General features: G+C 46.5%; 1 protein-coding gene across 19 annotated transcripts in view; it reads left to right on the top strand.

Annotated features, from left to right (window-relative positions):
* Window positions 1-219: 219 nt before the first annotated feature.
* The window catches only part of NCAM1 (neural cell adhesion molecule 1), a 297913-nt gene continuing 285886 nt past the window's right edge, over window positions 220-12246 (top strand). For 5 of the 19 annotated variants that reach the window (XM_032428175.1, XM_032428177.1, XM_032428176.1 and 2 more), the window contains exon 1: window positions 231-568. In XM_032428175.1, coding sequence (XP_032284066.1) covers window positions 517-568 — 52 coding nt within the window. In that variant the 5' untranslated portion in view covers window positions 231-516. Of the gene's footprint in view, window positions 569-12246 lie in introns of all 19 variants that reach the window. The other 14 variants (XM_032428164.1, XM_032428166.1, XM_032428167.1 and 11 more) reach the window with 6 other exon arrangements.

The raw sequence follows: 12246 nt of genomic DNA on the forward strand, positions 1-12246 counted from the left end.
GAAGGCTGCATGGCAGGAGGGACCGCGGAGGCGTGGGGGAGAAGTGTGAAAAGAAGAAATCCCAGCTCTGCCTGGAAGACTGCGTGTGAAAGAGCCCGACTCCTCCGGCAGCTCCAGGCCGCGTTTTGCAGGCGGCCGCATCTGCCTCCCCTGTCTCTCTTACCTCCTTGATGTTCGGCACTATTTGTGGCCGGCGTGGTGGAAGGACACAGTGAGGTTCTCACCCCCGCCCCCCGCCCCCCGCTCCCATCCCCAGTGCCGTCAAAGCGAACCCGGGCCAGCGCAAGGATCTCCGAGTTGCGAGTGTGCTGAGGCTGGGACTGTCACTCATTCTCCGATCCGCGCGTGAACGCAGCTCGGCAGCGGCTGGCAGGAAACAATTCTGCAAAAATAATCATACTCAGCCTGGCAATTGTCTGCCCCTAGGTCTGTTGCTCTGCCGCCGTCCACACTCTCTGCAAGGGGGGGCACAGAATTTACCGCGGCAAGAACATCCCTCCCAGCCAGCAGATTACAATGCTGCAAACTAAGGATCTCATCTGGACTTTGTTTTTCCTGGGAACCGCAGGTACATTTTGAAATTATGATTATTCTCAGACTGATGTACTGATTGCTCCCTTGCCCCTCCTTCTCTCCCGAGGACACTGTTATTTGGGGTGACTTTACGTGGAATACTAAGGGTGGTCATTGTCGTTGAGCTGAGGAGGGAGCGCGTCGCCCTTGCTGCCCGCGGAACCCAGCGCTCTCCGGGGCTGCGCCGGACCCGGGCTGCTTCCCAGCGCCGCGAGCGCCCGCTGCGCCTCCAGCGCGCCCGCCCTTCCCACTTTGTGTGCCGGCGGCGCGGGGAGCGGAGCCGCCCGCTCCCGGGGACGCTCCCGGGAACGCTACGGCCGCGCGGGTGCTGGGCAGCGCTCCTTCCCGAAGCGGGCGGCGGGGCGGGGCGGGGGTGCCGCGGCTCCGCGGTGCGGCCTCGCGGGCTCGGGTTCCGCGGGGAAGGGGCTTGTCAGCCCCGGCCCCGCTAAGAGTGAACAATAAGGCCGGGGCAACCGCCCCATCGTTATTTCCCTGGGGTCTAATAAAGTGGGGCTCGCCGCCTTCGCGCCCAGCCCTCCCCCGCCCAGACTGAATAACGGTTTGCAAAATGGGGCGAAATGGGCAGAATCTCAGGGCTGTGTGGCCGTTGTTGCACCCCCGTCAATATGACGTTAGTTTTTCATTTGCCAAATTGCTGGTTACTTGCAAAGCCTGCTCTCGGCCGGGAGCACGGAGGGATGGGAGGGCCGAGCGCCGCGTTTTGACAGGAGGAAGTGTGGAGGGGCGGAGGGGCGGAGGGCGAGGAGGGCGTGATCGGGCTGCCTGGTGTGTGTGCGCGTGTGTGTGCGCGCGTGTGCCTTCACACGCACCTCGAGCCCCGTGTTGCACGGTGCGCGAGAAGAATGGCAGGTAGCCGCCCGCAACACCTCGCCCCAGCCTCCTTTCTTTGGGCGAGGTTCCTGATCCTTGTAAAGTGCGAACAATAGGGAGCTGAGGGGAAGACAGTCGAGGGATGCTGCCGCGGGTGGCGGGGGCTGTGCCGCCGCCCAGAAAACCTCCGCGGCCGGGAGGTTCATTTCATTTGGTGTATTTCTATCCCGGCCTCCCTGGAAGATTCTTCAGTGCGTACCCACCCTCTCCTCCAGCTGCTCTCCCCACCCCACCCCACCCAGGGATTTGCGCTCTGGCGTGGACGGTCGGGAACGGGGAAGAAAAGGAGCAGGGGCCGCAGAGAGCAGGGTGGGGTGGGCGACATTCCGGGAGGGGGGCGTGTGCTGGGAAGCGCCCGGGGAAAGCCGGGAGGAGGGGGCTGTGTGTCGCGGCCGCCGCTGCCAGGTGCCGCCTCGGGTGCTGGCCTAGACGGCCGATTCCGGGTGGGGGAGCGCGCGGGGCGGGCCCTCCCCGGGCGGCACGGGAGCAGCCCCGGCCGCCGCCTCCAGCCAACTCGGGTCCCTCTCCCATGGCGACCAATCAGAGCGAGGCTGGCTGGGCGGGAAGCCGCGAGAGGCTTTTATTGCGGCGCGGGTGGCGGCCCGGAGCTGCCAGGACCGTCTCCCGGTGTTCCAGCCTAACGGTCTCGCTCGCCCCCGCCAGGAGAAACCCCGCCCCGTGGCCCGCCCCACAGTCCAGGGGAGGGAAGATGGAGTCCAGGTGTCCCTGGGAGGTCCGGCCCGCCAGTGCTCGCCCACTCGCGCCTCTCTCGCGCAGACCCGAGGCGTCCCTCCCGCCCCCCCAGCACGCACACTCTGCCCGCGTCGTCCCGGCCCGAGCGCGTCGCCTGGGAGGGCTCCCGGGCTGGGCGCACGGACGCGCGTGCGCCGACCGGCCGGCTGCGGGCCGGGGGCGAAGCTGAGGGCGGGGCCTCAGGGGGGCTGAGGGGGGCCCCCAGCTGCGGCCAAGCCCCAGTCAGCAGATCGCTGGGTCCCGCCGCCACCTGGCCGGGGCCGCCCCGGGCGTTCCCTTTTCCGTCGTGCGGGCGGGGTCTCCGCGCGCGACCTGCCCTCCCGAGACCGTGCGTTTCTGGGACCTCCTCCCCTCGAGGTGGGGGCGTGGCCACGGAGACCTGATCTTTGGGGGGCTCTGGGGGATCGCCGGCCTACCTTTCCACCACCGTGATGGGTGTAACCTTCGGTGTTCGGGTTTGAAGACAGGCTCAAGCTGGTACACGCCCAGGGAGTCCCGGATTGGGATCTGGTGGCTGCCCAGCAAGGGTGGCATTCGTACCAGTGTTCCCTGGAAGGAAAGCGGCCTCAGTCCTGGCCCTGGAACCGTGAGGATGGGGCAAGGCAGAACATGAAACGCATACATGGTTGCTTAACAAAAGAAATAAGTTGAACAGTTTTCTAAAGAGAAATAATTTTCCATTAAAGTATTAATAATACGATCGTTTAAAAAAATTGAAGACTTCAGGTCAGAGGGTCAGGGCGAAAATAAAAACAATATTATATACACACACATACATGTATTTGTGTATACATAGTAATAATTGTTACTGTAATTATAATAGTAATAATAATAACAATTATTATTATTTTGGCCTCAAGTGTTGTATCATCTCCAGGGACAATGGTAGTTCAGTCTCTGCACTCCACACAGTGCATATGAAAATTTAGATACAAGGTTTGCTAACCTTATTAACACAATATGAATCAGGTCTGCAGCCCCTCTCATTTTGGTGTCTTTTGCTCTTTAGGAATAAAGTGCAAGGTTGTGGAATTACATAGCAAATTTGAGTCTATTCTAGCAGCAATTTTGGATGTTTTGTGGAAAAATTACTTGAAAGATCTGGAATGATCTGGAATCATACGTTTCTTTGACAATTTTAGTCCTCTGCCAATTTTACTTGCCAGAGTAAAGGAATGAATAGGACTGGTTTTCTAACAAGATAGCACTGGATCAAGAACAAAGGGCACCTTTGCTACCTTACAAAAGCCAGCTAGCACGTATATAAGTATACATAATACTCCTCACGAAATGAATTATCAAGAGGTGTTTCAGCCAAGTTTGCTGTGAGTACAGCAATGCTGAGCTGTATTTTTTTTTGTTGATTTTCATTTTAAGATCAAAAATGTGTGTTTATGAACAAAGCTGTAACTGAATGTAATATAGTCATATTAAAGAATGTGGAAAAACTTTCATTACTCTATCCAAAAGCCAAAGAGTTAATTTTCTTTCAACACATACTAGCATATGTTAAAATACTGAAAATAATGCAGAATCTATTTAAAATTCAACAGTTAAACACAAAGAGACTATAATCCAGATATTATGGAAGTGTGGCCTGTCCTTTATTTAATAGTTTTTGAATTACTATTCCTGCTGTGGAGGTTCCAAAGATCTACCAATCATGCTGTTTTCATTAGTCCAACAATTTACATTTTTTTTAAAGTCAGTTTTTCAAGAAGCTTCCCACTTCTTCCCCCAGCAGCTTGAACTTGATGAAATTTTCCCAGGGTCTATTTTTTTTTAAATAATACTGGAATAGCAGGAAATAGCAGGGCATATTCTTGTTCAATAAAGAGGGTTTATCCAAGTCTCTGTGCTAATTGATTAAGGATTTGTTGATTTAACTGGTGACTATTTTTTGAGCTTGACAGTACAAGAATTAAGGCAGTAATTGTTTGCAAAAATGCTCCCAAACTCAAAAATTATGGTATGGGTGTGCTGTTCGCACTGGCTGTGGGTGCTTACTCAAGGCAACGATAAGAGGGAGCAATTACTCACTTGGAGCCCCACAATTCTGAGTTTTGCACTTCTCTTGGCATACATTCATCATTAATTGACTACCTCAGATCAGTAATACATAATTTAATGTAAGTAATCTGTATCTATATTTTTCTGTCACAGGGAACAAGGTCTTAATTGCCTTTCAAAATAAATAGCACCATTTTCTCATTCAAAGCCTAATCTTTAGGCATGACAGATGTTTTTGTTTGCTACAGAACTCAGTTTCTTAAATTATAGACAGCATCTTGTAAATTTTACACTGCTTGAAATATGGACTTTGGAATTTCTGATCCAACCACTTAATTTTTTTAAGGTGACAAAGCCTCTATTTAAAATGAGTCTGATGAACCCCCCATATTTACGTCTTCAGTGTTAAGGGACTGTGGCTGCTCTCCAGACAGAAAGGGACTTCAGTGCTGCCGGCAGACCTCCAAAGAGATTGTACAGGCAGTCCTTCCTGCCTCCGTGCCCAATAAGTGACTGACTACCTGTTGCTAAAGAACGGCTTGAACTTTCCCTGCCAGTCTTGGGTTTGTGGTGATGGGGAGCAGAACCAATGGGCAGGGAGGGGAGAGGAAGGGACCGCACCTGCCGCCGTCAGTCTTCCGGGAACAGACAGCCTGAGAGGAGACAAAGGCATTGGGAAAGGGCTCTCCTGTATTATTGAAGTATTGAGTTTTGGAGCACACAAATGTTTTATGGTGCCAACATAAATATTTCAGTGTAGCTCCCATAACTGATAATTCCTCAGTTTAGTGATCTAACAAATATATAGGCTAAGAAACATCTGGAACTTTAAAAGAAATGGCAGCAAATTACAAATAGTGTTTTACTAGTCTTAAAAATGGGTTGCAAATTAGACTAAACTGGAACCACGAATCAACTGGCTATGTAGTCATAGTGACTACTTGACTTTTGAAATAAAAAAGACTAAGTTAAGATTCCTTCAGTTAAAAAAGAAGAAATGAGGACGCCTGGGTGGCTCAGTTGGTTAAGCGACTGCCTTCGGCTCAGGTCATGATCCTGGAGTCCCGGGATCGAGTCCCGCATCGGGCTCCCTGCTCAGCGAGGAGCCTGCTTCTCCCTCTAACCCTCCCCCCTCTCATGTACTCTCTCTCTCAAATAAATAAATAAATCTTAAAAAAAAAAATGAGTAAAATTCAGAAGAGCATTTTATATGTGTCTTAAAATCGTAGGTCTCTGAGCAATACTGTAAGAGACAGCCTCTTAGCAAGAAGGAGATGCCCAGGGATCCCTCTGAATCCTAAGGATTAGGTGTCTACGAGGCCCAGAGTTTCTGCTTTTAGGAAACAACCCTGGCAAGCCTGTTATCAATAGTACAGGTAGATGTGCTCACTACTGTAGGGCAGTAAAATCCAGAAGTCCATCTGAAGGTCACAGTCATGTCTCCTTTAGCCCTTTCCATTATTAATATTAACTCTTGGTGCCAAACCTTAAAACCATTTGCTGATGTAAAGGGATGTAAATTATTTGGTGTTGCCAGTGGTGCCATTATTCCCTTTCATTTCACGGTGTTGAAATGCTGTCTCTCAGCTGAAGATGCTCATTAGGAGCATTGCCTTTTGATGTCGGTCTGGGTGCCAAATGGCAGCCTTTCAGGCAGTTTCAGTACATTACAGTTAAGACGCTTTTAGGCCACGTCTACACGCAGGCATGGAGTTAACTGTTTTCAGTTAGGATGACACACTTCTCCCTTCCTGCAGTGTTAATTTAGCTTCCAAGCCGTGAGGAGGCTCAGAGGACTACACCGAAGGATAAGCCATTTGCTCTATCTTGGGTATGTGTTTTTGAAAAAAAAGGTTTTAATAAAACTATTGTGCATTCCTTTTCTCCCAGATAGATGTAAATATGTTTTCCTTTTGATTCAAAGACTACATCACTGATGGGACTTGAAAGGCTTCCATGTAACCTTACTCTACTCTCTGTTCTCACCCAGGACTCTCTGATCTGTAGTTGCAAACACTGGCAACATCTGGCCCTGTTTTCTGTCTGTGTCAGTCCTGAGATCACATGCAAGAAGCCTTTGGTATCTGATTACCTCATCATTTAGGAATATCCATAGTAATGTCACAGTGTTTGAGATTGTGTTACATTTGGTGTTCTCTTAAACAGTTGATCAAATAAAGTGCCAGCTTTTTATCATCAGCTCTGGGGGGAATTACACAGGACTGAGATGACATACTTTCTGCTGTCAAGGAAGCTGGAGGGTAGGACTGCGTAGAGATTAAGAGTGGCTCGCAGCCCCAGGTTGAAAGCCCAGCCACATGTATCCCTTATTCACTGTCCAGTCTTGCTCGAGTCATTTAACTTCCCTAAGCTTCAACTTCCCCTCCTGCAAAATGGAAAAATTAGTAATGCCTCCATGTTAGAGTTGTGAATGTTTTAGAGATCACAGGACTTTAGTGTGTGCAAGCTCTGTTTATTAATGAGAAAGAGAGAGGTATCTGGTTTTAGAAAAAAATAGTATTCGGACATAGTGCTTTTTTCAGAAGGACATATAAAAAGATATTATGAGAACATGACTTCTGCAATGATTAGAACTTGACTTTTAAAAAAATCTTGTTAAATACGCCTGCACTGTCATCTTGGTCGTGAATATGCTAGAGAGAAAAGTGATCTCATTATAAGGTTGAAAGCCATTAGTACAAGGATTGATCTGGGCTTCATGGGGCCTGAAGGATGTACAATTTGGAGGGCCCTCTTTAAGGAAAATACAAAATTCTTGCTTCTGCAAAATGTAGAAGATAAGTGCCCATGAGAACACATGGGCAGGTCCCCATCCCACAGAGCCTTGGAAGGAGCCCATGCAATGTGGGAGCCCTGCAGACATCTGACCCAGTGTTAGCAACCATGTCTTGGTCTGCTTGGGTCCACCTGCTTGAGAATAGAGGCTAATCATTCAGGTTTGTTAAGCAGGTATCTCATAAAGGTTGTTTTGTGCTTTGAAGGTCAGAACCATACATCAAAATCAAAATCATTTTTGGAAAAAAGAAGCTATTTGACCTTTATTTTATAGAAAATCTTAAGTGAGGCCTGAGGTGATTTAATATTTCTCACTGCTTATATTTTTGTAGATTACTATCTGGAATAAAATAAAGTAATTGCTATTATTATTCAGATGAGTCAGACCTAAGTGCCCTACTGGCAGGGCAGGAAGTCGTTTTGCCAGCTAGGAGGCATATGCTGTATTGGAGAAGAGACTCAGGTTTTGTGTCAGCTCTCTAAGAGGAGAGAAACTGCATCGATAATCCCCATAATTGTGTCTTGATCATCATTATCCAATCCTAGAGTTTTGATATGCCTTATGTCAGTTAATCTTCATATCATTTGTTCACTAAACATTTATTGAGTGCTGCGTTCTGAGAATCCAGTGGTAAACATGTATCATCTCTGTCTTCATGGAGCTTCCAGTCTAGGTGTGGAGGAATACAGGCATTAAACAAGTAACACACACATATATTTATAACCCCATGTCCTGATAAAAGTTCAGGAAAGGAGCAGGCTACCATGAAAGATTATCGTGGGGAACCACCTTTGCATGGCTGGGGTGGGGTGAGGAGGTGACATTTAAAGAACTCTGTGAAATAGGAAGGACAGATGGCATTCTCATGTAAGGCATGGTTGATTGCTTAATTCAACAAGCAGGGAATCACAACAAACATTCTTGAATTACTTAATTCAGCAAAATTTCCTGAAATCTTCAGGAATTGTTCTCGGTTTTAGATTATAAAGTCAAGTAAGCTATGCTTCTGCCTCTAGAGTTTATGTGGGAGACAGACCTACTCTACCTATAAATAGAGACGTGGATCAGATGCCATTGGAGCACAAGGAAGGAAGCAATTAACTCTGCTTGGGACTCCCTTGAGTTGGGTGTGGGGCATGAGTTTGCCTTCAGTCCATCGAGCAGGAAGAAGAGGTGATTCAGGTGTTTGAGAGATGAATACACACAGCGATGCTGAGGGAATAGTGTGTGGGGACTTGGGGAGAAGTAGCCAGAGACTGGGAGTGGGAAAGCTCTGTAAGGCCACATTGTGTTAGGCCTTGATGTAGAAGCTGGGGCTGAGAAGGGCTAAGTGACTTACACGGGTGAGGCTGGGACCATAACCTGCGTTGGTTGGCTGCATGTCATCATGTTCCTAACTGAGGATAATTTGAATACACGTAGCATCAGAATGTGAATTTGCTTGTCGTCTGTCAGAAGTGAGGGAGGAGTGATACTGTGGAGGAGCGAACCAAGAGCTTTGGGGTCTGACAGGTCTAGGTTGAGTCCACTCACTGTAGGTGACGTTCTGCACATCGTCGCACTTCAGGGCCTGCGGTTGAGTGTCTGATTCTTGATTTCTGCTCAGGTCATGATCTCAGGGTTGTGAGATCGAGCCCCCCCATCGGGCTCTGTGCTGGGCAGGGAACCAACTTAAGATTCTCTCTCTCCCTCTGCCCTCTCTTGCACACACTCTCTCTCTCTAAAAATGAATAAATAAATAAAGGCTACACTTTATTTTTTAAAAAAAGTTCATCTTGAATGGAGGTTTTCTTTGAAATGTTTACAAAATACATGTACTGGGAATATGATATGCAAAGTTCTGTGCTGGAAGCTGAGGGGGAAAACAAAATAAATGGAAGAATACTATACCAGTCCTGCAGAGGCTTTCAGATGGGTGGGAGGAAACAGTTCAGACAGGAAATCATGAGAGGTACTATATGATTCAGTGCCTAAAAGAAGGCAGATACTAATTTTAAGAATTATTAAGTAAGACAAAAAATCATCTCAGCTGGTTTTAATATGTAAAGAAGGTGCGGACTAGCTAGTGATGGATGTGGACCCCCACGGGCGTAAGGACAAATAGGGAGAGGGAGGACCCATTTCTCTGTAGGACAGGAGGAGTCTAGCCAGAGAATTGGTCGTGAAGAGCAGTGAAAGCAGACTGGATATTGGGTCAGGTCTTACTAAAATCTTAAGTGCTAGAAAAGGAGAGGGATGTTGGAGAAATTTTTCCTAAAATATTCCAGAGTATATTCAGTGATAACACTTGAACAAGTGCTGTGCCAGGCTGTGTGTTTGATGCTCGCTATGAATTAGCAGGGAGAGAAGTAGGAGCAGACTGCTGGGCATCACTGCAGTACTTGGAGGGAGTGTTTGTTTCTGTAGCAGCCACTCTAGTGGCTGGACAAAATAGTGGGTTAGGAAAAGGATTTTTGCTACACAAAAATCAAATTTTAGAACATTTTATAAAAATCAAATTTTTATGGTTCCAGAGGGGTTTGTTAAAGGAATCCAACGGTGATATAGTTTGTAAAACAGATAATCTTGGAAAGATACACTTGTAGTGGTTTTGGATAAGGATAAAAAAGGCACACGGCTGAGATGTTAGAGATGACAAAGCAACCAACTGGGGTAGATGATAGGTCCAAAATGGGAAGTGACTGGGAGAGAGAAAAATTTTTAAGTCGCAGACCCGAGGGAATGAAATCATGGAATTGTCAGTGTGATGGGAAGACTGAGGAAAGGGGTTACCTTGAATGAAAGATGGACCTCAGTTAAAAACATACGAGGTTTTAGAAAAAAATTGAGCATCTTGGTATCTTACCTTCTAGGTCAGTATTTTTTAACTGTTGGTGGTGATATCTATTTAATAAACTTCCACCAGCACTAAGAAAAGAAGAAAAAGAAGGAAAGGAAGGAAGGAGGGAGGGGGAAAGTGGAGGAAAGAGGAAATGGAATAGAATGGAAAAGAGAGTATATATATCTTATATAGCAAGGGTTAAGTGTTATTTTGTGGAACTTTTGTTGACCCAGTTGTGATGGGAAACATTTAATTATGGCTCAGATCAAAATAATATCATAAATATTATGGGGCTAGACAGAGGCTAAATCAGTCTGTGGTGCAGAGAAGGTGTAGGCCAGAGATCTAATGGGTTTGGGGCAGAGGGAGAAGCAGTGACAGCAGAAATACTCACTGAGCGTCTATGCAGTCTATTAGCTGCAGGTGTAAAGCAAAGCTCCCAAACTCAACAGTACAATACCTTGACCTTGGAAAGTCTACTCTCTAGTGGAGAATGGAAAGACAACTGGGAATACCAGGTAGCATCTAAAGCCAGATATGTGGCTAAGATTTCAGAGGCAGAGTGAAGATTACCTGGGCAGCAGGGGCGGTTGGAGAACTCTCCCCAGCGTGGTGAGAGCTGGAGGCTTTGTAGTAAGGATTTTGCTTTGCATAGGGGAAGCATGGATGAGGTAGTTTACCTGTTCCATGTTTGGGAGGAAGCCGTGGGGAGCCCATCCAGGGGGACCAGGAAGACTGAGGGCTCATAGTAGTCTATATTTTTATCCCTTTTCAGTGGAAAGAAAATACCGTGGGTTACAATCAGTGCATTATAGAATCTTCATCACACCCAGAAGTATTTATGTTGTAGTATTTACGTAGCGTTTAGAATGGCACTTGTCTATAATTCGGAAGGCAGTATTGAACAGAAGGGGGGAGCCAGAGCCTAGTGCTGTGCATGTCTCGGTTAGAGAAGAATGATGTTAAGTGGACAAAAGTTGGAAACAAATGGTATATATAATACCGATTCTGTTTTTTAAAAATTCCTTTCACTTCCTAAGGCTGGAAGAAGACATTTTTTATACCATTTGGGTTTTCTCTAATGAGCGTATATTGCTTTATATTTGGATTACAAAACAAATACTGTATTAAAAAGAGGGCAGTAGTGCATAATGTGGTTATGCGTGTCAGGAAGATGAGGCGCAAGTAGAAACTTTGGATTGTTTCATAGGAGAGTGGGGGATCTTAGAGAATTTTAGTTGGATAGTGAAATTCACATTCTCAGAGTCAAAGACTGAGGAGGAGCTGATATCCAGGATACTGGACCACAAAGAAGGGAAGAATGGGGTGTTGGGATGGGGGAAGGCTTCACACTGGGGGCCATCTGGGCACTTGTATCTGCACAAAAGAAAAGACCCCGGCGATGAACAAACCTTGCAAAGGACAATGGGATGGGTTCATCTGAGAGGAAGTGAATAATGTTAAGAGGGTTTCCTCCCCAGGGATTTCATTTATCATGGCAGGCGATAAATTTTAGACAATTTTGTTTTCTTTGCATCATTGCCCATGATATTCATACTTTTATTCTACACCTTTAAAAAAGGTTTGTTGATAGCAAAATCTTTTGAAGTTTGTTCAGTGTGTCACAGATTGGATACATTGTTTTTATTAGATCGGCAAAAGAGTGGACATGGGCGTGACTGACTACTGATGTTCTTTTATCATAGTGCTTCTGCGAGTCCCTCTCTCTGTGTGAGGTGCTGCCAATCACTAGTTAAGCTGCAGTTGCTGTACGAGAACTGGGGTCAGGGTACAACTTGGTCTCTGCTGTCAGGAGCATGAGAAAATGCGAATCCAGTGCAAGCTCTTTGATCTGAGTTGTAGTACAAATTATCTTCCTTTCTTAATTTAGTATCTCCTTTTGCTGTGGTAGAGCAATGCATTCTGTAGGGGGCGCCTCGGGGGCCTTTGACATAAAGTTGGCATTTTGTAGGGTGGCTCTCCTACTTTCCATGACCTTGAGCCAGTTATTTTATCTCTCCGACGCTCAGTTTATTTCCCTGTGAAACAGGAATAATAATACACCCCTAATAGGGTTATTGTGAGGATGAAATGAGGTAATTTATGCAACTGTCTGGCACATAGTAAGCTCAGTCATTTTTTTTCCCATTTTCCCTTTTTCTGTTAAAGTTCACAGTAAAGGGGTGTACAATTAGTGTTGGATTTAAGTATTGATTATAATTAGAATCACATTTTTTTCCCATTTAGTTTTCATTCTCTGAGAGTTCAGGATCACCACGAATTGCAGTTGAGTTAGAAACACCATGGCTGATGGCTTAGCTGTTTCAACTCCAAAGTCTAGTAGGTCTTGGTTTTGAAAAAAGTAGAATTTTTAAAAATAAATTGGTTTATATAGATTCTC

This window comes from Phoca vitulina, unplaced genomic scaffold, assembly GCF_004348235.1.
Source record: "Phoca vitulina isolate PV1807 unplaced genomic scaffold, GSC_HSeal_1.0 scaffold38, whole genome shotgun sequence".
NCBI lineage: Eukaryota > Metazoa > Chordata > Mammalia > Carnivora > Phocidae > Phoca > Phoca vitulina.